Source organism: Mya arenaria, chromosome 10, assembly GCF_026914265.1.
Source record: "Mya arenaria isolate MELC-2E11 chromosome 10, ASM2691426v1".
NCBI classification, from domain to species: domain Eukaryota; kingdom Metazoa; phylum Mollusca; class Bivalvia; order Myida; family Myidae; genus Mya; species Mya arenaria.
This window is the reverse complement of record NC_069131.1, coordinates 20,933,428-20,954,647: the sequence shown is the minus strand read 5'-3', so window position 1 is coordinate 20,954,647 and position 21,220 is coordinate 20,933,428. Positions and strand designations below refer to the sequence as shown.

The 21,220-nt window shown below is 34.2% G+C and overlaps 2 protein-coding genes across 4 annotated transcripts in view; one reads left to right on the top strand and one right to left on the bottom strand.

Annotated features, from left to right (window-relative positions):
- Positions 1–2,927: 2,927 nt before the first annotated feature.
- LOC128205387 (transcription regulator spe-44-like) lies at positions 2,928–19,082 on the bottom strand. Of its 2 annotated transcripts, none has more exons than XM_052906971.1 (7): positions 18,960–19,082; positions 16,968–17,147; positions 14,889–15,124; positions 13,217–13,722; positions 11,756–11,881; positions 10,253–10,375; positions 2,928–9,602 (listed from the first exon to the last, which is right to left on the bottom strand). In XM_052906971.1, the coding sequence occupies exons 2-7, from the start codon at positions 17,127–17,129 to the stop codon at positions 9,256–9,258; spliced, it is 1,500 nt and encodes a 499-aa protein (XP_052762931.1). In that variant the 5' UTR covers positions 17,130–17,147; positions 18,960–19,082; the 3' UTR covers positions 2,928–9,255. The 2 variants fall into 2 exon arrangements, with proteins under 2 accessions (XP_052762931.1, XP_052762932.1); XM_052906972.1 differs by lacking the exon at positions 18,960–19,082 and adding an exon at positions 18,784–18,858.
- LOC128205386 (exocyst complex component 3-like) overlaps positions 18,782–21,220 on the top strand; it is a 27,940-nt gene continuing 25,501 nt past the window's right edge. The window contains exons 1-3 of one of the 2 annotated variants that reach the window (XM_052906970.1): positions 18,782–18,899; positions 20,065–20,181; positions 20,540–20,596. In XM_052906970.1, the coding sequence (XP_052762930.1) occupies positions 20,080–20,181; positions 20,540–20,596 (159 nt within the window). In that variant the 5' untranslated portion in view covers positions 18,782–18,899; positions 20,065–20,079. Of the gene's footprint in view, positions 18,900–18,995; positions 19,134–20,064; positions 20,182–20,539; positions 20,597–21,220 lie in introns of those variants that run through there. The other variant, XM_052906969.1, reaches the window with a different exon arrangement.

The following is a 21,220-nucleotide window of genomic DNA, read 5'->3' as shown; positions in this document are numbered from 1 at the left end:
CATATTATCCCTTACAAGTTTTAATACCCAGCCATATCGCAGGAGTCGTACGAGAGTAATTACACTTTTATTTAGATATTTTCTTAAATTGGTCTGACTTGTCTGCTCAATAACTTCAGAAGCCTTTGTCCAATCGTCGCCAAATTTTGTCAGAATGTGTATGGGCAGAATATCTCTGACAATATGTGTTATCTCCCTTTAATTTAAGAAAATACCTAAAATTGGTCTTGCTCTGAGGAATAACTTTTGAAGCCTTTGTCCAATCCACCAAATTTGGTCAGAATGTGTATGGGAATAATATCTTGGACAAGATTGTTAACCATTTTGATCTAGTCACTAAGAGTAAACGCCCTTTAAATATATAAATGACCTGAAATCAGTCTTGTCCAATCAATTACCTTTTTAAGCAGAATGTTTATGTCTAGAGTATCTTGGTCAGGTACCATATTCTGCCATGTTGCCTCATGTCACTCAAGAGTTTAATTTGAAATGCAAAAATTCTTCACGGTTTCCGCTCTCTAAATTTGGCTTAACGTATCACTCAACTTGGTGTCATAAAATAACTACATGGGAATTTGCAACAGTTGGAGCTCTTAACTTGGTCAGTATGTGTTTCTTGAGCATTGAATAATGCTGATTTTGATGTAAGAAGGTCACTAGGTAAAATAATTGACCATCCTCCTCACTCCTACTGCCCATGTATCTCTTCATAAGAAAAATATCTTATAAACTAGAAATGTGTCCATAGGACACGGATGCCCCCACTTCGATTTTTTGTCACAGAAAATAAGCCATAATGATTATTCAGGATAATCTGCACATATAGGATAAGTTGAGTTGAGTTGGGTTTTACGGCATCGCAAGACTGTATAGGTTATATGGCGCCATTCAGGCAGGAAAAAACTTGTTGGATCCACATTGGACACATACTTTTCAAGAATTAGATTGGAAACATATATTTTTGAAGTATTTTTGGCAAAAAAGGGCCGTAACTCCTAAATGACTAAAGCGATTTCCATGACTATCGAACTTGATCAAGATATTATGGTCACAAACATGTGTTTAAAGTTTGGTGAGGATTGGACAAACAGTTTTCAAGAATTAGATTGGAAACATATATTTTTGAAGTATTTTTGGCAAAAAAGGGCCGTAACTCCTAAATGACTAAAGCGATTTCCATGACTATCGAACTTGATCAAGATATTATGGTCACAAACATGTGTTTAAAGTTTGGTGAGGATTGGACAAACGGTTTTCAAGAATTAGATCGGAAACAATCTACGGGACGTACGTACGTACAGACAGACAGACGTACGTACGGACAAGGGCAACCCTATATGCCGTCACTTTGTGGGGGCATAAAAAAGTGGGTAAAACAGGGGCTACCACAGTATGTGACATTGTCCTTTGAACAATGTCAGTAATTGAAAGAGAAGAAAATAGCAATGAAATGTACAACAAGTTATTTTAAATTGCCTCTGAACATTAAAAAAATACCACCCATACTTGATAATCTACATTCTTATGTCCTTATATGCAGCATTCAAAAGTAAACAAACACTTCGTGTGACCTTGACCTTAGAGGTAGGGACACGGGTCTTGCACGTGACACGTTTTGATATGTCGAACACATGTGGCAAGTTATTTTAAAATCTGTCCATACAAGAGGAAGTTACAGCCAGGACATGCCTAAATATGTCCTTATATGCAGATTCCATTGTAAACAAACACAAAGTGTGACCTTGACCTAAGAGGTAGGGACACCGGTCTTGCGCGTGACATGTCGTCTTGGTTTGTGGAACACATGTGGCAAGATATTTTGAAATCTGTCCATAAAAAATTGTGTGAGTTACAGCCTGGACACGACCACCTATACTCTTTTGTCCTTATATGCAACATTCCATAGTATTCAAACACTTAAGTGTGACCTTGACCTTTGAGGTAGTGCCCTGAACTTGCACGTGACACATCGTTTTGGTATGTCAAACACATGTGGCAAGTTATTGTAAAATATGTCCATACATGAGAAAGTAATAGCCAGGACCCGCGACACATCGTCTCTATATGCCGAACACACGTGGCAAGTCCTTAAATCTGTCCATACAAGAGAAAAATACAGTCCAGACACGAGAAGTTGAGCCGGATACACCGGTGGACGGATGGTGCATTTTTGAAAATGCCCACCTTCGGGGGCATAAAAAGTGGAATTGTATCATTATAAGACTGTTGGCTTATGAGATTAACAGTGTTTCCTTTGCCATGTCAAGAAGGGTTCTGAATGGAAAACGATTGTTTTAACCACTTTGAATGAGGAACATTCCTGTGAAATTTAGTTTAAATTTGCCATGTAGTTGACTAGGGAATAGTCGGACAAAAACCATAAAACAATCAGAGTCGACAACCTGAAACTTCACTAGGTCAATGATATCAACATTGATTTCATCATCAAATCTGATTCTTGACAAATGTTAAACTTGTGGAAAAGTGCTTTTAAATTTTAATATCACAAAATGTAAATTCATTAAGAAAAATGTTTTCTGATAAATGACAACAGGAACTTTGGATAAGAGCACAATTTACAAATGTTTGTGAGAGTGGAATTCTTTGAAATTTTATGGGTTCAAAAGTTGTTTCATTCCAAGTAAGGCAATTCATTTTAATAGTATAAGTCTAGGTTTTTATCTTGATACTGTAAGCGATTATAGATTTTTGAATCTGTTTAATGGGACTGGTGGCAAATGACTGATTTCTGACAATACTCTGTTTTATCCCCATAGTTTAGGAGAAACTATTTCAAGCAATTTTGGAAGACGGACATCCATCGATCCTAAATGCACAAAGCATGTAAATGTACCTCAAGTTTCCACACAATCAATGGAACATAATAGAATAATGTTAAATCGTAGAAGACACAAGAACGCATGTACTGAAATGTAGCTTTTTATTATTCTTGAACAATGGTAGAATACAAATAAATGCAATAAAGTGAAGATTTCAATATATCTAAAGGATTTCTTAAAAAAATGAGAACCATTATATACATGATCAAATATGTACACACCGGATAAAAAATACAAATTCACAATTATTGAACCAAATGGCAACACCCCTTAGCTAGCCTGAACTAAAATCTGCTGGCTGTAAGTTGTGGAAAATCAATTCTGCTGCAATACAGTGTTACATTATCCCACAGTCGTCAAAACTTGTCGACTAAACCCAAATCCCCTGCTGCGGTTATACTTCTGGAAGCTGTTTCAATAAGTGATTTAGTCATAGACTGCTTAAGAGAACTCAGGCACACTCATAAAGCTACAGGCAGAATGTATGTGATAAATATCCTTTAGGAATTTTTATTAAAACACTGTTTACGCCAAAACAAGGTACGTACCAACTGGTACTTTATAAGTTTAAGCCCAAAACAGGGTACCGCTTGGTAATTTACGAGTTTACACCCAAAACAAGGTAACGCCTGGTAATTTACAAGTTTATGCCCAAAACAAGGTAACGCCTGGTCATTTACAAGTTTATGCCTAAAACAAGGTAACGCCTGGTAATTTACAAGTTTACGCCCAAAACAAGGTAATCCTGGTAATTTGCAAGTTTACGCCCAAAACAAGGTAATCCTGGTAATTTGTAAGTTTACACCCAAAACAAGGTACCAACTGGTAATTTACAAGTTTACACCCAAAACAAGGTACCAACTGGTAATTTACAAGTTTACGCCCAAAACAAGGTACCAACTGGTAATTTACAAGTTTACGCCCAAAACAAGGTAACGCCTGGTAATTTACAAGTTTACGCCCAAAACATGGTAATCCTGGTAATTTACAAGTTTACGCCCAAAACAAGGTACCAACTGGTAATTTGCAAGTTTACACCCTAAACAAGGTAACGCCTGGTAATTTACAATCTTAAGCCTTACGATCTTTATTGAAACAGGGTCCAGAAGTTCTGACATTTTTTATTAGATCAATTTTAATACGAAAATTATGCTTAATCTACACCTATGTAACATCAAACACAAAAATAGAGCAACATGATTGTACAAGGCTAGGAATGACAAACGAGAAATTAATTGGAAGAATCTGGCTTGAAAGGGAAACAGCCTGATCATTTTCAAATTGCGGAAATAAAGCTTTCACCACTGATTCTGATTTTAAAATGTTCTTACATGATGATATAATCACGTGTACAACAACATATTTTTTTATGAGCAAAAACACAGGCATCAAAACTTCACATAATGTCCATTGTTTTGCTCAGCTTGTAAATCAAATTTATGTACGGGTTCTTAGACCTAATAATTGTCAATCTTGAATAATTTTTTAATGCAAATTTTATATCCGAGCAAAAAAATCATCATTTCAACTGTACAATTATCTAGAGTTGAAAGCTCTCGATCCAGATTTTAGGATTAATCCTGAAGATTAGTACCTCAGTTAATGGAATAATTTACTCTTACATGTAACAGTACATAAGAGGTGACACAAAGTTATGATTATGATGTTTTTCGCAAAATATTATACATGATACCAACAATATTGAATAAGAAAATCTGTCCATGTTTATTTGTTTAATAAATAGGGATATAAGCAATATATCCTGGAGTTGCTTGTGTTAAGTTCATATTATTTGTACTCAAGCAACAAGTGCCGATAAAATCCCTTCAGATTGACTGACTTACATAGCATTTCTTTCATTTCATACCTTTAAATTATTTTCTAAATAAAAAATACTTAATTTAAGTATTAGAATTTGACAAAAAACACCTTATGTCCATCCTGTATTATTGCAGAAGTAGATTTGCACTTGCACACTACGCTACTGTGAGTTACCAATTCAAAAACTGAATAATACATATTTTTTTCCAGTTTACATGTTTTATGTATATAAATTATCATATACTATTTTAGATTGAAATTGAAAAGGAATATGATAAAAAATTATTATGACACATCATTTACACTCATTGAGCTGGGATTTAAAATATTTGTTTAAACATTTAAGCAACAAATTCATTGTTAGAGCACAGACTTTTATACAAACTATGGTTAAAAAGGCAGTGGTTAGAAAATAAATATTAGGTGTAATGTACACTGAAAGTTTTATAGTTTTCATAGCTGGAATGTTGTTTAAAAACATGAAACAAATCTGTAGCAAGACAAAGTATATATGAGTTGCATCGCGCGATTTTGGACCTTCGGTCATATGTTTGCTATTATAATATTTTAAGATACTTGAACTAAATGATATTTCAGGAAAAAGTTCTGAAATTTTCATGATGATATCACTTAAATTGTGTAAGATATGTGTTTACAAGTGAGACCATGTATTGCGCATTTTGAATACTAAATTTGACGTCATGCACATGGCATCGTTAGGAAAGCACATTATTCAACTGACATGCAAATTTAACACATCAATATCAAAACTAGCTTATAATTTAAATTATTTAGTTAATATAGAATCTTTAAGGACCATTAATTAAGATAAAAATGATGAATCATTCTTGTATTTTTAATGCATTTGGTCACTTTAAACACAGACTATTAATGCAGTCAAAATATGTCGGGACAAATTCCATGGTTGCTATGGAAACATGAGTAAACAAATGGTCATAAATCGTCGAGAAAATGATGCACCAATGACAAATCTCTAAAAGAAAGAAGTTTGGGAGAAATTGATAAACATAGAAAAAATAATTATTTTTGGCATTTTTTATAAATGATTATTTCATTTGTAATAATTATGTCCGAAGGCCCTAAATCGTGTGATGCGGCTCATATGACATGTATGTAAGTAAGTTTCCGTAAGTTTTAACCCGATACACAGAGTATCGAACTAGAATTTAAGTTATATTATAAATAATTTAAGCGTTACAAATCAAACTGCAAAATAAATTAATCTTAACAAAAAATACCAATAAAGCTCTTATTTTCAAAAAATATATTACAATTCAGTGCTCTTGCAAGCCCATTTTATTTACATAACTCTAACAAGGGAAGCAGACTACACATTATATGTTGGCAGAAATAAAACTGATTACATGCGTCTTCTATATTTTACAAGAAAAACAATTTGATTGTCGTTGAATTTCGGAGTAACAGCGTGCCACATTTACAACAATAAAATCTCAAATCCAGTTCTCAAAATTGCTGCAAGTTAAAAGAAAAACAGCATTTTTAGCAACTAACAGAAATCCTTCACAAAGAGAATAATCTCTCATTTGAAAAACAAAATCAAGGAGCTTACACTTGTTAGTATGATTAGAATTATTTTTAAGTCAAGAATTAAAGTATGTGTCATTTATAATGTATACCATACAGACATGTATAAATATATAATCACATGACATTACATATTTGATTTTGCTCTGGGATAAAAAGAAGAAAACTGCTGAAAAGCATATACACAATATTTGCAATTTGGGTGAAATTTTATGCTCCTTCTTTGAAAAACTACAAGTAAATTATATAATGGTGGATTTCTAAATATCTTGTATAATTGTGGAATTCTAAATAACTGGTACATAAGTGGATTTCTAAATAATTATTATGTAACAAACAGTCAAAGAGTTGTAACAATTAAAGCTATACTGTACATGTTGATAAATGTTTTTATCGAATGGATGATACACAAATCCATGATCCAGCACATACGGTACATGGTCCAGCATCAGAAAATCAAGTGTACAATTCATGTAAGCATGTTAACATCATTTTGGTTAAAACGAACAAATATTTACATGGAATTCAGACGATTTGATGCAAAATGGTTTAAATATGAATTAAGTTATCTTGCAATGATGAGCAGGTTACATACATGTACGCTCTGTAGAACATTTTAGGGCAACGAACATATCACCACCTTAATGGCAGAACTCAATATCTGTTTCTATTTCTATATGCAGTAATTGAGTTTTTGCACTATTTAGAGGTGACAATATGTACAGTTTTGAAAAGCTGCTATGTACATGTTATTATACCATTCCTGGGAAATAGCCAATACTAATCATTGATGGAGTTCAGAGTGGGGATCGAACCCAGAGGTTTGATTCACCAAGCACTCGGCCATCGCACCCAATAATAAAGACCAAATAATGTCAAGAAAAATATTAAATATGTATTATTTACTCTTCTTAATTAATAATGATGTCATATAAAGCATTGTAAGCTTTGGTAACATATTAAATGTAAGTTGTGGTAAAACTGAATTCAAAATGAAGGATTTCTTCAAGGAATACAAAGGGATATTGCACATATTACTAAGCATGAAAAACGCGCTGTTAGTTAATAGCTTTGGTTGAAAACAGTATAATGGGAAGCAAAAATATGAAAACATATGAAAAATGTAAATAAATGATGCATGAATAATTAAATCTGTTTAAAAAGTAACATTATATTATAACAGGTCAGTTTTATTCATATACACAAGGGTTTCAAAGTGACCAGGTTGCCGGGTCTGGTAATAAGTGTTGGCCTACATGGCCACCTGTTAGCTGCCCCTTTGAAACCAGATATGCAGGGTGAGGAATCATGTGAATTAAAGTGGTTCACACATGGGTCACCATCGATGTTAACAAACAAATGATGTTAATTTTCAAAAAAACTCTTGTGACAGAAAAGATATGAAAAAAAATTTAGCACATAAAAGAGTATGCTATTGTCTGCTTCTACATGTGTGAAATGTTGTAGATTTGCTTGTATTTTAATGATGCAATCCTTGGCCAATATATCAACTTGATAGAATTTTGTAGAATGCTGCAACAATGAATTTTGACCAATGCGAGAACTGCTTTAAGTAATGTGATTCCTCAATCTGATATGGGATGTCCCCCAAAGCTATGCCTACTTTCAAATAAAATGAAAGCCCTGTAAATAAAGGGTCATATCATAATTATGAACATCTATTACACAACGAGTTCTTTTGGAATTCTAAAGCAACTTAAATATCATGTAAAGTTGAGTATAAGTGTCTTTGGATTTCTGATGTTCTTTAAGTCATTATATATCACGCAAAACCCTGATGGAGTCAGCGTCACCTACCACCAAATGAAAAAAGAAAAATGAGAACAAATGATTTAAAGGAGATCCAAACTCAAAACCCTGATGGAGTCAGCATCACCTACCACCAAATGAAAAAAGAAAAATGAGAACAAATGATTTAAAGGAGATCCAAACTCAACTGATTAATAATCATGAAATGTTCTGGCCCCAATTTCTCGAAACTTCTTTAGCTTAAACAGGCTTAAGTAGCTTATTTCAATAAGGCAAAAACATAAACACTCTTAAAGTAGTAAATATCATGCAAATTATTAAAAACAAAAATAGTGAGCTTAGCTTAATCCTGTTATAAGGGACTTAAGAAGTTATGAGAAATTGGGGGCAGAAGTTACAAATAAAACATTGGGCAGAATGTTCAGACCTTTGTTAAAAGTGAACAATGTTGTTTATCTCGTTGTTGTGAACTTTTTTCTTTCTTTTTTATTGCTCTGGAGTTTAATGGATACACATGTGATCTCGTTATTTCTGACAACAATATAGACAACTGTTTCAGCTGTACTATTTTCATCTAAACCCATGAGCACATCATCACATAGTTCACATATAACAGTTAACAACGATTTTGTTAATCACGTTGTTAACTTTAACAAAGTTCTGAACAATCAGCCCATTATTAACAAAATATTGTAACCAAATCTGCCCTCATGACAGGTAAATTGTGCATAAGTGATAAACCTGTACAACACAATATAGAATTCTCATCTAAATGGTTTGATTATCTTGTAAGTATGATTCTAGTACATTTATTGGTGTATGTAACAATATATTAGTATTTTAGTACTACAACACTGGTTCTACACAAAACTATTGTTTTACATACCAAAATTTAAAGATTTTCTTTTTAATCCAAAATTAAACTAAAAATCTATAAAATTTAAAGATATGACAAGGTAAAAACTATTTTTTCAAACAATATGGATTTCAAATATAATAATTTGAGTCAGTAATTTACAGTAAATTGAAATAAAAGGAAACATATTTTTTCTTAAAAGAATTCAGATATCAAAATCTCGTAACAATAAATTAACCATTTCTAAAAGCTGTTTGGATTTCAAATACAACAATTTGAGTCAATAACCTGCTGTAAAATGCAACTAAAATAATCAATAATTTCTAGAGATCAAAAATCTCAAACAAAAAAGACATTCAAATGGAAAATCATGGAGTTTATTAACCGAACATGAATGGAATGCTACTTGACTGGAACATCGTCTTGTGATGATGTGTTTAATGTGGATTCTATGGAACTATCCTGCGACGACATCGCAAATGAAGTGGAACTACTTTCTTGTGACGGAAACGGACTATTTGTGCGTGATTCGTTATTAGCCATTTCCGTGGATACTGGTGAGGGAGTCTCGTATTTGATTGTCGGATGAGGAGACTCGAATGTGATGTTACTCTGGGAATTTTCACTTTCATTATCAGAAGGAATTTCGTCCAGTTTCAGTTTTTTGGTCATCAAAGTTTCGTAACAATCACTTTTTCGCTTCAATAGCTCGGATTTCTGTTCGCATTCTGTAACCTTCTTTCTCAGAACTGAAAACATAATGCAATTATGAATTGAAATAAAAAAATATTTTATTATAGTTTCTGCAAACAAATGGTACCGGTAATGTTTAAAATCATGATTAGAAAGAGATTTTCTTCATGTGCAGTGTTCTCAATAAGAACCTGCTGGCGGCCAAAATGGACGGTTCAAATGGCAATAGGGCCGGTTCAAATTTGGAAAACTAAATCAAATTTCAGTAGAATAAGTAGAAGCTGGTCCGTTACTTTACCATTTGAGACGGTTCAACCGAAACTTATTGAGAACCCTGAATGTTGATAAAGTTCATACTTGTAACAAGGACAACACTTGTATGCTAGCTACATTTTGTCATTTGATTAGCTTACATTTACACTTTATGTTCAATAAGTCAGGTCATTGTGGGTAAAGTAGTTGCTGAATATTGCCACTTGATGAGCTTACATTAACCTTTTTTGTTCAGTAAGTCCATTTATTGTGGCTAAAATAGTTGCTGGATTTTGTCTATTGTTTACATGTACAATTTAATTTAACATATGTAATGCAGATATATATTTATGGGTGAATTCTCAGCATCATTTATTTGGATGAGGTGCAATAGATTTAGTTTTTTGAGGGCATCAAGTAGCAACCTCAATGCCATAAAAAGTCAAGATGGTACCTTCCATCTCGCGTTCCAGTTTTTTCTGCTGTCGCTCAAACTCGTGCTTGTGTGCCAACAACTTCAGGTCAAATTTCTGCCTCATCCCGAGCTCATTCACGATACGGGAAGCCTTTTTCGCATCTGAAAATGATCAACAAGGTTACATAGCATTAAGTGAAAGATATACATGTAACTGTCCTAGTGTCATCATAATGTATGATGTTTTTTTCTCTATCATTAAGACCCAAAGGCCACAAGAGAATCATTTCCTAAGCTCATTCACAATATTGGACACACCATTCTTACATTGTGAAATGAGACAAATTGTTTCTCAAACAGTTATGTAAGGCAATAATTCACTTTACAGTGCATCAAGAGCCCTACACTCGTTGTTTTTCTTAGGGACTGGTCATTCCTAAATGTGTGCATTCTGGGGATGCCTTGTTTTGTAGTAATATGTGTACAAAATAATGATTGGGCCAGACTTATGCTCCTGGGGCCGTATTCAATCAACTTCTTAAAATTGAACTTAAATTTAAGATTAGAAACTAAGTGCTTTGATTGGCCTGTATATTTAACTGAATGGAATCACTGAGGTATGTCTAAGGATAAGGATAAGAACAATATTGAATACTGGCCCTGGATCCATGTTTGTGTAATATGTGAGACCCCAGGATTGTATTTAAGCAGATGTAAGGATGTTAACACTTGTATTAAGCTCAAATATAGGCTACTGGATATATGTGTTTTTCCCCCATTATTCATGACCAGTCTGTCGCAACAAAACATCAAGGTAGGAAGGTAATTATGCGTATTACTTCAATAATGTACTTTTGTTAATATGTTAAGTACGCGACTTTAAATTCAGTATAGAAATTGGCCAAAGCATGGTCTTACTTGTAAACACATAAGCAATTTGAGAGAAGTGATCATGAAATTTTTAAAATTGCTTCCTGAAATATCATTTCACTAAAACACCCAAATATATATATATATATATATATATAATATATATATTTAAACAATAAATGCACATGTATGTCTGAAGGCCTGAAATCTTGTGATGCAGTTCATATTGTTATTTACATACATGCACTTTCTGATATTAATGTTTTATTTTAAATATTGTGTATCACCTTAAACCAAAAATTGTCCCACATGGTTTTTATTTCCAATTGCTTTTAGTCAAACAATATTCCATGTTTGTTTCCTTAAAAACTTCTATTTTAATAGTCACTTCCATTTACAGGTTGTATTTTTTTCAAATAATTGGTACCCCACAAAAAAAAGGGTCAGGACTTAAAAAAGGGTTGATCCGGTAAACAGAACTACAACATTAATTATTTTACGCCCAAAACAAAAATGTGCATGTGAATCAAATATTTATGACGGTACTTAAATTAATAACATAGCTAATGTGAAATACCTAATCTAAATTATCATCATAACATTATTAATTCATTAAATTGCTGCGACATCTTTGTAACAAAATTCTCAAATTTTTATAAGAACACAACCAACCTTTTGAGTTGGCCCAGTTTTTCACCATGTTTCCTTTCAGTGTGTCGAGATGGGATTTAATCTCCCTAAAGAACTCATCGGACAGACCTAGCTGTATTATAGTTCTCCAGAACGTCACGTCGTCATCTGAAAATGATAATTTTGGTGTAACATTAGTAACTTAAACCAATTTTCTTGCCATGAACCCTCATTTCCAACTTATATGCATCAGCAGTAGTAAGAATCACAGTGCACGCCCTGGACCAGGAGTCAAAATTAGCACAAGCCCTGCACTGGTAAAATGCTTTCTGGGCTTGCTCAATTTCTGGGTTTTATACAGCAGGGCTTGTTCAAAAATGTAATACCAAGCAGTAGTATATGAATTCAGGCTTGTCTATCCAAAAGACTAACTTCGATGACTGCTTGACCAAGGACCCAAGGACCTGAAGATGAAATTTCCTAGCAAAAAACCTGGGGTTGTGTGGACATCTTCTGAAAATGAGATGGGAAACCAATGCTTCTTGAAAGCTGCACTCTCACAGATTGACTGTTCTGACAACTTTTTTTCAAAAGAACAGATCACAGTTTTTCATATTTTATATCAAACATTGGTTAAAAGCGTTACGTTCGCTTAAAGAAAAATGAATTTTTTGGAATAAAACATCAATTTTCGAACATAAATATGAGAAACTGCTATCTGATCTTTCGTCAGCAGACTTATATCACTGGTTCTCAGACATTTACCCAAAATTTGGCTCAATCCAAGACAAAAATAAAAAAATTGTAGAAACAGGAAAATCTGTGAGAGTGCAGCTTTAATATCACAGCACAGAGTATTAAAAGTGTCAAACTGCTAACAGAAACAAACAGATAACATGTACAAAACTTATTGTCAAGTTCTTTCTCATAGAAGAAACCAATATTATTGACAAGACTTAGTATAATGTGGCTATATATATAAATCATCATCTGCTAAAATCAAGCGCTAGACCTCTTGGGTAGGAGGCAAACAAGAGGTACATGATGGCCCTAAATCGCTCACAAAATTATCTTTCCTCTATACCTAATATTTAACGACAATAACTGCTTTACAGTTTTCTACAAGTTACACAAGTGTCCACCATGACATGGCACAATATCAGTGAAAATGGTAGAGAAGCACTTGTCAATGCTACATTCCTAATGTCTTAGCTTTACTTAATGATTTTGGACAAGATGACTTTTTAAGTTGTTTTTTCAATACAAGTCTTTGTTAACAAGTGATCAAGTTTTGACCCAAGGTGCCTTGACCAATTTTCAATGGAAACCATCCAAAGACCATTCCTGTGAAGTTTAGTTGAAATTCATTCAATGGTTAAGAGGAAACATTGTTAAAAGCACAATGATGCATGATGATCGACACAGATCAAATGCAAAAGCTTCTGAAAAGCAAAATTGCTAAGGTGAGATAAAAAAAGAACTATCCAACTAACCAACCCATACCTTGATTTTCCACACTTGAATTGAAGTTTTCTAGAGTTAAAGGCACTGATTGCTGATGCGAAATCTGAGTATGGTGTGATGGCTGAGAGAGTAATGGAATGGACTTCGTGTTATAGGCCACCATGGGTTCACCAATAGGAGCTAACGTTCCGTTAGTGGGTGTTCCTATTGGCTTCCCTGACTGTGTAACCGCGGTGACCGCATTTGGAACACCTCCATTCATTCCAGGCCGAAGATGTAGCAACTGAAACAGTTGAAGCTGGTCTTGGCTTGGTTTAACATCTTTTTCATCTCCATAACCATCTTTAGCAACTTCTTGCATCCGTTCCTTTTTCAACATTTGTTTTTGCAACATGCTCACACCATTGGGTTTCTGTATGGGGGTTGGAGAGTTAGCTATTGTTTCGTACAAACTCAGTTTGGATTGTCCGATGCGGGATTTACATCGTCCGGTACACAAGTCAGAATGATTGTAGAAGTCAAGTTCACCGGAATCGATGTAGCATCTACAACAAGAAGGATAAGAAAATCTGATTTATTGAATGTCATGTTATTATTTTGAAAACCCATAAATATTAGGGATGCAAACGAATATTCGAATATTCAATCAAATGTTTGATAATCGAATATTCGAAGTTTTGTTGTTGAATAAAAATTATAATTGATATTTTGCATACAACTCTGTTATTGCGTTTAAGATTCGTTTGTCTTGTTTTTACAACAATTGGCCCATAGTGCCAGAGGTGTGAATGTGACGGCAATACACTTAACAAGTGTCATTCATCATATAGGGACATATTGGCTGGTACTAAAAAAATCCCCATAATTTTACAAAAACTGGCTGTATGACAATTGACACAAAAATTCCAATTATTTTCGGTAAATTGCCTCTACCAATTAAGAAATAAACTAGTCCCAAAGTTGGTTTGGTTTTTCTATAGTTTTTTAGTAGAGGTCAATCCCAGAACGAGGCTTCTCGTACTACGGAAAGACCCTCCATTCGCGCATAACCCCATTTGACCAGGAATCCATCTAATTTCACATTATTTACAAATATGAAGACAGAGGAATATAAATTAAATGTTTTTGTTTTTTTCTTTGTTCATAAAGTATTACTTTTTGTCTTTCTGAAATTAGGAATTTCAGAGGCTTATTTGGTGAAATTCAGGGTCCGCCGTGCGTAGTGGTTATGACAAAGTAAAGATGAAATGCTCCGACCATAACTATAGCGAATATTATAATAGTTTATTACAACTTTTAAAAGATGTATTTTGGTAATCGAATATTCGTTCGAAAGAATTACCGAATATTCGAATATCAATTTTGCCATTCATTTGCATCCCTTATAAATATCCATAAAGAATCAGTGTCTTTGCGCATTATCAAACATTTAAAATTATACAATACATGAGTGAATACTAATTATCCTTGTGAAGTATAGACTGGAGAAAGTGTTTGTATTAAGAATGCTCTGTAAGGGCCTTTTCATTCAATAGGGCTAACTCAAATCACTAACCCAAATCATGAAATGTGTGCAATTATCAGGTTTCTTCAGTTTAGAGTCATGGTGTTTTACTCAGGGTAGAACAGTAAGTACACATGAGTTCAGACAATAGTGCCAAGTATCTGTTTTAACACAATAATGGTTTCTAATAATCCTAAGACACACTACCTGATTTTTTTGCCATTGATTCTAATGGCATTTTTCCAATCCTTAAGGCTTCCCTTGTCAGCCATTACATAAAATGTTTTTGGTGTAATGTACTGCCCAGCAAACTCGATGCATTCTCGGTTGATTCCCGGACAGATAAATCGTTCTCTGATTAGCACAGCCTGAAGGGCGCCACATGTGATTGGAATGGACTCGCTCGTCTGGTCCAAAGGGGGTAGGTCCATGTCTGCTGCTTTCTAGTAAAGTGAGAAAGCACTTTTATTGACAATCATTACGAAGCAGCATGATGATAGAACTTTAAAACCAAACTATTACATACATTTAGCATATATTTAACAGATTTTTTCATCTATTTTTGGAAAGGGGACACTACTTAAAATTCGGAAAAAATATAGTGATTTTCTTAATCTAGGAATTTCCATGCCAAGTTAAATTCATTTAAAACAAGAGCTGTCACAGACACAGCGTGCTTGACTATATCGCCGCTTTTCAGTGTAAGGATTGAAAAGTTTTGGCGAAACATGCATGGATCACTGTTAGATTAGATTTCAATGCAATACATGATGTGCTGAGATATTAACATAAATGTGGTTACATGGAAAATTTTAACCAGAAGTGTAATAATAAAGGGCCATTATTTGCAAAATACAGTTAACTAACTTGGTTATTCAATTAGGTTGGGTGGTTGAATACCATTGTATAAAGTCTCAATGCAATACATCAAGTATTTGCTGAGATATTATCTTATGTGTGCTAGCATGCAAGACCTTAACCAGAATTGCTAAGTCGCATAATAAAGGGGCAAAAATTATATAATAAGAAAGATAGAGTTATCTTACTAGATTTAATAAGAAGGTTAAATGGTTGAGAGCCTGTGTGTAAAGTTTCAAAGCAATACATGATGTATCAGCTGAGGTATTGACTTAAAAGTGGTTACATGCAAAACCTTAACCAGAATTTCTAAGTCTAATAATAAAGGGCAATTAATGAAGTAGGTTGGATGGTTGAGTACCATTGTATAAAGTCTCAATGCAATACCTCAAGTAGTTGCTGAGATATTAACCTTTGTGTGCTTACACGCAAAACCTTAACCAGAATTTCTAAGTCTAATAATAAAGAGCAATTATTGGCATTAAATGAAAACTATAGTTATCTTACTTAATTGGTTAAGTACCATTGTATCAAGACTCAATGCAATACCTCAAGTAGTTGCTGAGATATTAACCTATGTGTGCTTGCACGCAATACCTTAACCAAAATTTCTAAGTCGAATAATAAAGGGCAATTATTTGCATTAAATGCAAACTAGAGTTATCTAACATGGTAAATTAAGTAGGTTGGATGGTTGAGTACCATTGTATCAGGTGTCAATGCAATACCTCAAGTAGTTGCTGAGATATTAACCTATGTGTACTTGCACGCAAAACCTTAACCAGAATTTCTAAGTCAAATAATAAAGGCCTATTATTGGCATTAAATGCAAACTAGAGTTATCTAACTTGGTTAATTAAGTAGGTTTGATGGTTGAGTACCATTTTATAAAGTCTCAATGCAAAACCTCAAGTAGTTGCTGAGATATTTACCTATGTGTGCTTGCACGCAAAACCTTAACCAAGGAATGACGCCGAGGCCGACGCTTGGGTGAGTAGAATAGCTTTCCTTATTCTTCGAATAGTCTAGCTAAAAACTACAATTTGGTAAAATTTAGAAAAAATGACAAGATAGTTTTAGTTTTTCAGTTTACACTGTTAAAATGTCAGCCAAATATTACATAATCCCCCTTTTAAGATGATAAAAAATGGACTAGCTGTGTTTTTTGGTCTAATATTCGACCTTTAAAAGGGCCGAGTACCCCTGTATTACTAGATGATAAGACCCTTTTTCAGGAAATTATTACTTTTTATCACAATATAAGATAAATTAACTTATGAATATTGATACTACCTTAATAAAATGATCTAAAACTACAGTTCAATTTCAATTTTGAACAAAAAATATCAATGTAGTTTGATTGCTCTCTATTTTTGATAACGTAAAAACATTAAAATAATATTGAACAATGTTTCTCTCAAGGTTTACCAGTATTCTAAAGACATTAACACGCTTGCCGCGTGTCTGCATATGTGGCGACTGGATCTGCTCTGGGAGTATATTGCCAGACTGCATCAGTTCCATTTGCATTTGTCCTGATAGGTCAACATGCTCTGATTTGATGAGACTTTGTTGCATTTGTGACGGCATATATCATTTGAGCTAAGCCTGAAAAACGTAAAATTTTACAATATTGAGATGAAGTAATAAATTTGTCATGCCAAACTAATTTTATTTCACTTTGACAGTAATAAAAGATACAACATAGATCTACAATGATCTTTATTTTAAGCAGGGTATATATGATAAAAGGATACATTAGTTCAATGAGCTATTTTCCCACATGAATAACAAACATAAATAATATAAAAAAACATAACAATGACAAAATATAATATTAATTTAAGTATAACCCAATTTACTAATTTGTTTTATGTTTCATGTTTTATTATTTAGAACCTATGCATGCTAACTGGTTCTGTAGAGTCTAGCAGATGTGTCAGTGTTGTTCGGAATTTGAAAGATTTCATTTTCCTTATGTATGTTTCTATGTTATGAAAACTTTGCATACTCCAACAGTTTTAAAAAGCAATGCACTGTGTTGCATAATTGTTTTGAACAGGATCTAAACCTTCCATGTGATGTAATGCACCAGTCAATTGTAACCACGGCCCCCCAGGTCCAGGGGTATACCGGGGAAAGCCGGGGAAATGGGCCGTGTTTTTACCTTCCAGGTGGCCCCGTAGTGCCGGGTGAATGCAGTGGTTTTGTCATCATGCCAAATATAGCGGGAAATTGGCCTTATCTAGGGTCCATGGGGTGCGGGGGCATTTGGCAGGAGTTTTTACCAGCAGTTAGTCCCCGCAGGGCAAAGATTTTGCCCAGGCTTGGCTGGACTGAAAGTCAAAGTCCCCGCTATTCCCCGGGGGGGCCGTGGTTACAATTGACTGGTGCATAAACAGGTTATGTAATTAATACACAAGACTTTGATATATGCTCTGTACATGTCATGTTGATGTTTTGCAAGAGTATATGATCTTAATCGGCTTCCTTATGTTACCCTCAATTTATTTCTGGCAAATGAAGTTACACCATCAAAGACACAGTACATAAGGATATATTAACCATGCCCAAAATACTGTTTGTTGTTTTAATTGACCTTTTTTAACATGTCAATGAATGCGCTGACTAGCACCTGTCCTTATATCAAATAGTTAACATTTGGATCAATAGTGATGCCTAGATTTCCTGCACTGCATTAAACATTGAGTGAGCGATAAGGAGTATGAACACCATGGGTCTTCTACAAGCGATAAGCTTAAAAAGACTCAGGAGTGGCAATCTTGTATGGATTACAAGGACAGGGTTCGCAAGCATGGGACATAGTAACAACAATGAGCGATAAGGGATACTTTATATTATTTTGACATTTCTTTTATATCCCTGTCCCCAGACTGCCATAGTCTTAAAAGCTTCAAAAGACTTGTTGATGGCCGTTTAGGTGGACTAGCATGATAAATTGAACCCCCTACTCAACTTGACCAACACAATAAAACTAATTAAGTTAAAAGCATGATCGCAATATCAGGTATAATTTCGCCTAATTGGAATCTATGCAAGTAACCATAAAATCAAAATACATCAAATTATTCCACAGCGAATTTCAAAGTAAACGAACGTTACTGAGTACGAATCAACAAACGCACCAAAACGGAAGTTTATTACAACCAAAAAATTGGTTTTCCAGTGAAATAAAGAGAATAGTTTTAAGAGGTATTGTACGATTATATGTATTGTGTTCAACCTCATAAACGTCGCCATTTTTATGAAAGAAAATCGGTCAACTTTAGTCCTGAAACGCTGTGTAAACACGGCGATAAGAGATCCTAAAACCGAAAGTAGAAACGTCACATGTGACAGGTAAATCAAAAGGAGTTCACGTTTTTATGTATAACGGCAATTAAAGTGATGATTAATTACCTTCTTTGGTTAATTGGTCGCGTGCATCAGACGTTCCCCCCAGTATCCAATGGCGTCACGGAACGTTACTTTCTGACGTCACTGTCGAAAGTCTCGCGTTGCGCGAGAAGAGGCGTGACCGAATGGCGGCGATGATAATGTAAACATTGACGTGACCTAATTAATTAACGTCAGGTAATGCCTGCTAAAAGTAGAGTTGGCTTTTGCCTGACATTGGAACTTACTGAAGGAAGCATTTGAAGTTTTGGCCCCATTGCCTTGATTTGTCATGCATTTTATAGAATTGTGTCTTCATTTATCTGCAGCGTAACAAACGCTTCCGGGATTAACGTTTGTTTCGTACTCAAACATTTTCGACCTTCGTACTCAGACATTTTTTTTTGTCGTAATGTGGCATTTTTGTTAATTCTTAGAATTGAGTTGGTATTCAGAGATTGCGATTGATGATTTAAATAAACAAAATATGTTATTAATGTTGAATGATTCTTCACTATTTAATAATATCAATTTATAATTTTAGTATTTATATATAAATAAATGTCAATTGAATTAAAGGCCTAGTTAAATCATAATTATAAGTGACCCCCCCCCCCCCCCCCCAAAAAAAAAAAAAAAAAAAAAACACAAAAAAACAACAACCAACAACAACAAAAAAACAAAAAAAACAACAACAAACAAACAAAAAAACAACAAACAAACAAAAAACATGTATTGTACACAACCTCTGTGTATTGATCTTAATCTTATTGCTTATTTGTCTTATCAGATCTCCGATCTGAATATCATGAAGTACGGTTTTGGAGGTTCTATTATAGAAATGGCACTGAGCTATTAATCAAATAAACAGAAAATAGGCCCCTACTGTGATATCAGCGCAATTACCAGGAGATGCATAGCAGGGGATTGTCATGCCAAACATTCCTTAAACTAGGCCTTTAAGTCCAGGATATGATCTATGTGTTCCTATTACGGGATTACAATTTTAGCCAATTGCAAGTATACTACTATACTGGAGGGGTGATGCAATCACTTCAGATGCTGATGATTAAATAAATATCAATTAATTTAACACCAGGTTATGATAGACTTTGTGTTACTATTACAGGTTTAATCTCACATCATGTCGGAGTCTCTCCTTACTCCACAAGCCCCATTAGATCTTGGCCGTCTAGAAAAACAAGCCAAGGAAAATGGGACGAAATATGTGGCCAGCCTTTTACAGGTTTGTATTTTATGTAATCATCATGCATTTACTAATAGTGTCGCCACTAGGAGCAATAGGCAAATATCGGGCCAGCTTCCTTGATAAGTCTACTTCAGATATAGCGGATTATTCCTGATAGGCTGGATTTTTACAGACATGATACCAGGAAACTGCTATCAGGAAATAAGATTTGGTTTCAAGAGTTTAAGTTGGAACATTCAAAGTCTTATTCAGGCATAAATTTTGTAAAACCTCCAACTGTGGGGACTTTGACCACAAATTATCTTGCTTTCTTCTCCTCTTCCTCATCATCATTGCAATTAAAAGTACAGTATTTAATTTAAGTGAATTAAGATATTGTTTTTTTCTTTTCCAGCGTCCAGACCAGTTGGAGAGGGTGGACCAGTATCGTAGAAGGGTGGCAAGGAAAAAGGTAAATGTCACTTGGATTGATCAGAAATGCAAGTTATGTCACAGAAAATTATACCTTTTGATGAACAAGCCAAACAGTTTACACTAGTTTGCCATAAATAAATACTAACAACGTCAAGGCCTGCTATAAAAGTGCCAAAATTTGAGCAAGCCTGGAATGATTTTTATCAGAGCAGGTCTAGCAGGCCTGGCCCCATTTTTTCAAAAATTCTTAAGCGTAACCCACTTAAGTATCTTATTTCATAAAGCAAAATTACTAACTTAAGTATGATTTATAAATCAATAAGTATTTTATCTTATTGATCTCAAGTATAATTTCCTTTACAAGCCTTAAAGCTGCACTCTCACAGATTGAACGTTTTGACAACTTTTTTTATTTTTTGTCTTGGAATGAGCCAATTTTTGTGAAAATCCATGGAAACCAGTTATATAAGACTGCTGACAAAAAAAAGATCGCAGATTTTTATAATTACACTAGCGGATCCAGGGGGGGGGGGCGCACCCGGCGCATGCCCCCCCTAAAATTCCCGGAGCTTACATGTTCTTTGGTATGGAAACAATAAAATATACTATATTTTCCTATTTTTTCTTCGCTCGCTTCGCTCGCGTATCTTTATACAACATT